The sequence below is a fragment of the Coregonus clupeaformis genome, chromosome 10 (assembly GCF_020615455.1).
Source record: "Coregonus clupeaformis isolate EN_2021a chromosome 10, ASM2061545v1, whole genome shotgun sequence".
NCBI lineage: Eukaryota > Metazoa > Chordata > Actinopteri > Salmoniformes > Salmonidae > Coregonus > Coregonus clupeaformis.
Genome location: NC_059201.1, coordinates 50,617,106 through 50,624,711, shown reverse-complemented (window position 1 = coordinate 50,624,711; position 7,606 = coordinate 50,617,106). Strand labels below are relative to the sequence as shown.

At 44.3% G+C, this 7,606-nt stretch overlaps 1 protein-coding gene across 1 annotated transcript; it reads right to left on the bottom strand.

Moving 5' to 3' along the window:
• Window positions 1-3,773: 3,773 nt before the first annotated feature.
• On the bottom strand, window positions 3,774-4,754 carry LOC121574655 (lysophosphatidic acid receptor 6-like). The gene has a single exon (XM_041887193.2). It carries the CDS (start codon window positions 4,752-4,754, stop codon window positions 3,774-3,776), a length of 981 nt encoding a protein of 326 aa, XP_041743127.1.
• Between the last annotated feature and the right edge of the window lie 2,852 nt (window positions 4,755-7,606).

The following is a 7,606-nucleotide window of genomic DNA, read 5'->3' as shown; positions in this document are numbered from 1 at the left end:
TCAAAATAACTGGGAACTCAGAACTCGGACATCTCTGACTTCAGCACGTTCAAGACAACTGGGAACTCTGAAAAAAATGAGATATGCCTGGGAAAAATCGTTTTGAATGGTCATCCAACTCGGAAACTCAGGCATCATTCGAGAGCCCCGACTTTCCGACCTGAACATCACTGACGTCGTGATTTTACCTAGTTTTTTTCAGAGTTCCCAGTGGGCTTGAAAGCACCATGATCATCAAATGCAGTTACATACCATCAGTCCAGTAAAATAAAAAATATAAATATTTGCAAATTATTTCAATATATACTCTGCTGTGCCTCGCAACTACTGATCTATTCTGTTATCGAAGCTCGAGTTTTGACATATTATATGGTCTGAGAAGAACAATATTGTCAGGCCAGGCATATAGCCAATGTGCTGTGATAATATATTAGGCAGCCTACTGCTCAAACCTCATTCCTACAGAACTGGTTTTATTAGGTTAATCTTAAAAAAACAAAAACATCTGAGCGGTAGATCTCGGCTTGCTTTTTGACAGCAAAAGTGATCTTTACTCAGAAAGGTTGGTGACCACTGCTGTAGACCATACTATTTTCCAAGTTTTCATCTATATTTTTTGTAGCTGTCTATTTACCACAAACCGATGCTGGCACTAAGACCGCACTCAACGAGCTATACAGGGCAATAAGCAAACAAGAAAATGCTCACCCAGAAGTGGAGCTCCTAGTGGCCAGTTATTTTAATGCAGGAAAACTGAAATCCGTTGGACCTATTTTCTACCAGCATGTCACCTGTGCAACTAGAGGCGAAAAAACTCTGACCATAACTCTATCCTCCTGATTCCTGCTTACAAGCAAAAACTCAAACAGGAAGTACCAGTGACGCGCTCAATACGGAAGTGGTCCGATGAAGCGGATGCTAAACTACGGGACTGTTTCGCTAGCACAGACTGGAATATGTTCCGGGATTCATACGATGGCATTGAGGACCTTACCACATCAGTCACCGGCTTCATTAATAAGTGCATTGATGACGTCTTCCCCACAGTGACCGTATGTACATGACCCAACCAAAAACCATTGTTTACAGGCAACATCCTCACTAAGCTAAAGGCTAGAGCTGCCGCTTTCAAGGAGCGGGACACTAATCTGGATGCTTATAAGAACTCCCGCTATGCCCTCCGACAAACCATCAAACAGACAAAGCATCAATACAGGACTAAGATCAAATCCTACTACACCGGCTCTGACGCTCGTCAGATATGGCAGGGCTTTCAAACTATATTGGATTACAAAGGGAAACCCAGCCGTGAGCTGCCCAGTGATGTGAGCCTACCAGACGAGCTAAATGCCTTCTATGCTGGCTTCGAGGCTAGCAACACTGAACCATGCACGAGAGCACCAACTGTTCCGGATGACTGTGTGATCATGCTCTCCGTAGCCGATGTGAGTAAAACCTTTAAACAGGTTAACATTCACAAGGCCACAGGGCCAGACGGATTACCAGGATGCAGAGCATATTCTGACCAGCTGGCAAGTGTCTTCACTGAAATGTTCATCCTCTCCCTGACCCAGTCTGTAATACCTACATGTTTCAAGCAGACCACCATAGTCCCTGTGTCCAAGAATGCCAAGGTAACCTGTCTAAATGACTATCGCCCCGTAGCACTCAAATCTGTGGCCATGAAATGCTTTGAAAGGCTGGTCATGGCTCACATCAACACCATTATCCCAGACATCCTGGACTCACTATAATTTGCATACCACCTCAATAGATCCACAGATGACGCAATCTCTATTGCACTCCATACTGCCCTTTCCCACCTGGACAAAAGTGAGACCTAAGTGAGAATGCATTGACTTCAGCTCAGCGTTCAACACCATAGTGCCCTCCAAGCTCATCACTAAACTAAGGACCCTGGGACTGAGCACTTCCCTCTGCAACTGGATCCTGGACTTCCTGACGGGCCGCCCCCAAGTGGTGAGTGTAGTCAATAACAAATCCGCCACGCTGACCCTCAACACGGGGGCCCCTCGGGAGCATGCATAGTCCGCTCCTGTACTCCCTGTTTCAGTAGATTTGTTTAAGACTATAAGAAACACTGTGTGACCCTGATTTAGCCCACTGCAGTAATATCTAAAAACTAAAAGCATTGTATTTGGTTCAAAACATTCTCTAAGACCTAAACCTCAACTGGAGTTGTACATAAAGGGTGTGACCATTGAGAAAGTTGAAGAAGCTAAACTCCTAGGTATAACATTTGATGGTCAATTATCATGGGCAAGTCATATTGACAAAGTTGTTGTGAAGATGGGGAGGGGTTTGTCTGTTATAAACATATGTTCTGTATTTTTTACACAAAAATCAACTGTACTTATTGTTCAGGCTCTGGTCTTGTCCCATCTTGATTACTGGCCAGTAATATGGTAAAGTGCAGCAAAGAAAGACCTAGCAAACTGCAGCTGGCTCAAAACAGAGCAGCTCGCCTTGCCCTTAACTGCACATACAGAACTAACATCAACAAAATGCATGCCAGTCTTTCCTGGTTTAGGGTTGATGAGAGAATATCTGCTTCTCATTGTTTTTATGAGAAATATTACATTGACGAAAATTCCAGATTGTCTGCATAATCAAATAACATTCAGCTCAGACACCCATACATACCCCACAAGACATGCCACCAGGGGTCTCTTCACAGTCCCCAAGTCCAAAAACGAATTCACGGCAACGCACAGTTTTATACAAAGCCATGAACGCATGGAACTCCCTTCCATCTCCAATTACTCAAGCAAACAGCTAAATTACCTTTAAAAATTTATAAAAACCAACTCATGGAACGGCGCAGACTGTGAGGGGACAAACACACAAACACAAGCACACACAGACACACTCTAACACACACATACTTTTTGTTGTTGTTTTGTGTGTATAATTTTTTTGTTGCATAGTTTGTGTATCGTTGTATTTTAAATTTATGGGACTTTCAGTGTATCAGTGTTTTGTTACTTGTCATGTTTTGCGTTTTTTGTGGACCCCAGGAAGAGTAGCTGCTGCTTTTGCAAAAGCTATTTGGGGATCCAAATAAACAAATACACTTCTTGTGGTTTACTAAAGCTCTAGGCAGGACATAGAAAACATAGAGCAATACAGGAAGCCATGGGTATTCAGGTTCTGGTGTGTGAGCTTAGCATGTCTGTCTTTCTGTCTGTCTGTCTGTGTTCTTTTTTTTGTACTTTCATTTTTGTGTTTGTGTGTGTGCCCAGGTCTTAATTAGATTATGCTTTTCCCTGCAAAAAGCTCTGTGAGGTGTAACAATCAGGTCACAGTGGCTAAGAGGGGGGGAAGGCCTTTTGACCCCAAAACATATTTTAAAATGGGTAAGACCTGTATGACTAGGACCAAAGGTCACAGCTGTGCTGAGAAAGAATACAATTAAACAAAAACCTGAAGGTTGGATGACTCATTTGAAAACATCCTTCTTCCATCTTCATTCATTCATTCATTCATTCATTCATTCATTAATTCATTCATTCATTCATTCGTTCATTCAGAGTCTTTCGTGAGACTTGTCTCCTCTGCTGTGGGGATCTGAGTTTCCTGTTTGTCAGATAGAGGTGATAGCCATCCATTTGTAAGGGCAGAGTCTCCACCATGCTCTCCACTCTGCACGCTCCAAGAAGTGATAAGCAAGATCTGTCTAGAAAGTCTTATCTGAATCCATGGACTTGGATGTCTGAGCCTGTTTCTTTGGGTTTCTGCAGAAGGTCCTTGGCCTAGACGTTGCCCAACGGCTGTAGCTGATTATTTTCCCCGGGCCTCCCCACCATGTTTCCTCTAGTGGACAGCCTCCTCCTCTCCTGGCCGGCAGACAGCTCCTTCAGGATGAGGTAGTAGCAGACCCCATCCATCAGACAGTTGACACTGCTCACGCAGGTACTGATGTGGACAAAGTCTCTGAGGGGGTCGATGATGCCTGGCTCCTCTGTGCGGTTCTTGGCCAGGAAGTAGACCGGCGCAGCCACATGGTAGGGGATGAAGCATAGCAGGAAGGCCACCAGGTTGCTCAGGACAATCTTTAAAGACTTGTTGTTCCTCAGCTTCTCATCCCGGGGGTTCCGTCGGCGCATGTCCTTCAGGATCTGTATCACGCTCACCGAGAAGAACAGCATGGTGACCATGCTGACTGTGAACACGGTCTCCATGACGATGATGATCCACTTCCTCTTCCAAGTTTCACTGGAGAAGCTCTGGAAACACCTCTCGGTTTCTTTGCTGTGCAGTCTGGTGGCGTTGTTGTTGTTTTTGTTTTTGTTGTTGTGGAGCTCATAGATGGGCGTGGTCAAAGCGAACACCGTCACCCAGATGGCCAGGCAGAGGAGGGCGGCACTGTGTGGCGAACGAAGACGCTTGGCTCGAAGGGGGAAGCGCAGAGAAACATAGCGGTCACCCGAGATGCACACGATCAGTACAATGCTGCCGTAGATGTTGACGAACACCAGGCACTCCAGGAAGGTGCAGAAGCCCATGCTCAGGCCCCAGGTATGTTCATAGGCGTACATCTTGAAGGGCAGAGAGAAGATGAGCAGGCTGTCGTTGATGATCAGACTGCTGAGGTACACCATGGACTCAGTCCATCGACGGATTCTGAAGAGGAGTAGCCACAGAGCAGCCATGTTGAGAGGTAGACCCATCACGAATGTGGGGACATAGATGATCCACTGGATGAAGCACACTGCACTGTCACACAGTGGCATTTTGCTGCAAACAGATTGGGACATACAATAGGCATCTGGGCAAATGTCATATCACTTTTCACTTATTCAATGCTTTTGAACTTCTAAAATAAAAGTTTAATAAAACGTATACAAAATAAATCAATCAGGATGGTGATTGAGCAAGAGTAAAGAGATGGAGATTTAAGCCTCACTGAGATTTAACTGTTGGCTACTTGTTATATCAACTTGAGGGGATATCCAGTAGTAAGTAGTCTCTCTTTCTAGTTAATAGGTTATTACTGTAAAATTAGAAGTTTACCATGTCATTTATTAGTAAATACCTGTAACCGTAAAATAAGGTGCTACTCAAAATCATGTTATAAGCATAAGTAACTCTGGCAAAATTATCTGCTAATTTATCATATTGCCTTTTTTTGGTCAAATTTAGGATGTGGATACGAAGGCTGAAGTGAGATATACCCTATGTGTCACAGTTTTAACTTACTTTTTATATGAAGTCAAGAGAATAAGCACCGTTGATGAAGCGATCCTGCAATCCATATAAGTTGACCTTAGAACTGTAAAGCGATGTTAGAAATCATGAGTCCAAAGGGCAGAGAAGTTGGTCTCTGATTGTGAGATAGTGAAACATTAACACTTTATTGATGTGGCTATAAGTACAGTAGCCTATATGCATCTATATTTATATACACTGAGTGTACAAAACATTAAGGACACCTTCCTAATTTTGAGTTGCACCCCCCACTTTTGCCCTCAGAACAGCCTCAATTCATCAGGGCATGGACTCTACAAGGTGTCGAAAGCGTTCCACAGAGATGCTGGCCCATGTTGACTCCAATGCTTCCAGCAGTTGTGTCAAGTGACTGTATGTCCTTTGGGTGGTGGATCATTCTTGATACACACGGGAAACTGTTGAGCATGAAAAACCCAGCAGCATTGCAGTTCTTGACACAAACCGGTACGCCTGGCACCTACTACCATACCCCATTCAAAGGCACTTAAATATTTTGTCTTGCCCATTCACCCTCTGAATGGCACACATACACAATCCATGTCTCAAGGCTTAAAAATCCTTCTTTAACCTGTCTCCTCCCCATCATCTACACTGATTGAAGTGGATTTAACAAGTGACATCAATAAGGGATCATAGCTTTCACCTGGATTCACCTGGTCAGTCTATGCGGGTGTTCCTAATGTTTTGTACACTCAGTGTATATTGTTAGTTATACCCACAGAAACAGATCTGATGAGAGAAAGATGTAAAATCTCAATAGCAGGTAGTATCAAATGGAGTGGTGAGACCGTTGTTCTCTGTAGCATATATTGTAGACTCAGGGCTGTGAATATTACTGTGTCATGTAAATGTCAAATACTTAAGCTGCACCTCTGTGGTTTTCTAAAGACCTAGGTGTGACATAGAAAACATTGAGCAATGCAGTAAGCCATGGGTATTTGGTTCTCTCTGTGTGCCTGTGTGTCCAAGTCGTAATGAGATTAGAGATTTCCCTGCAACAGGACTGTTGCTGAGCACTGTGCACATGTGTATAGGCTGTGATATGGTCCGTGCAGCATGGTGTTTTCTGTGTAAAAACCACAGGCTTCTCTGTGCTTCACAGCTGTGGATCCAGGACACCTGTAGAGATCCACTTCAGCCCTGTGGTTACATTGACCTACATACACTTAACCGAGAGAAAGAGAGATGTACAGGGTGAGAGAGGGACATGCAAAGAGAGAAAGGCTTATCACAGGTGTCCTTTAACTAATCAAATAAAGATTGCCATTGTCAATGGTTTCCATGACCTGAGTAGTGCCTGTGTCATGTTCAGTAGGCGCAAAAGAGGAGATACGGTGAAATGGAGGTACTATCTGAACTTGTCCAACCCGAATTAAAATGTTTCCTTTTCCGTTTTAAACGTTTTGCTACGTTATGCCCTACTGAACACAACCCAGATGAGACAGCTTTTGTCAACTCTTCATTGCCACTTCAGTCGACTAAATTGAAAGTGAAAGGTACTTGATCCCATCCAGGCTCCTCTTCCTGGGAAGAATTGGGCCCTAAAGATGTGCCTTCTCTTTATTCTTCTTTTCGCAATGTATTCCTCTGTCCTCTAAACGTTCTATACCCCCCCCCACACACACACACACACACACACAAACACACGCACACTCAATTACCGTGAGGCTACTTAAAAAGGAATGTGTCACACAAGTGGCTATATTTAAGCCTGTGGGTTTTGATTATGTCTATATCGGGAGGAGGGGAGAAGGGATACTTGGATACATCAAAAAGACAGTGTGTCCTCCCATGAGACTTTGGGGTCGATTGGGGGTTGTAGAAAATGCTGTTTTTAGGCCTGTAGAACTACTGCCTGGCACATTTATCTCTATTATTCTGATGTGTGTGTGCATCTGTGTGTGCGTGCCTGTGTGTGTGTGTGGGAGCGTGTGTGTGTGTGCATCTGTGTGTGCGTGCCTGTGTGTGTGTGTGGGTGCGTGTGCGTGTGTGTGTGTGTGCATCTGTGTGTGCATGCCTGTGTGTGTGTGTGGGTGCGTGTGTGTGCGTGTGCATGTCTGTCAATGGTACAAAGGTTTGTAACATAACAGGGAGGTTCCCTAATTCCTCCCCCTTTCTTCCCTATTAATCCCAGAGGAACGAGGCACTAAGTGAAGGAAGTGTGTGGGAGCAGATATGGATAGTAAAGACTTCTCCTATGCTGCCTGTAACTTATCTCTTACACAGACAAGAGTGAGAGAGTGTCGTCCCCACACACACGCACATGCATGCACACATACACACATTCACTGTCCTAATGAGGTAAATGCACGTGTGTCTGTCCGTAGGTCGTACCTAACCCTCTTTGTCCACACTG

Bases quoted from the DNA above. Each gene is read 5' to 3' on its own strand.
- LOC121574655 (XM_041887193.2), bottom strand. From the start codon at position 4,754: ATGCCACTGTGTGACAGTGCAGTGTGCTTCATCCAGTGGATCATCTAT.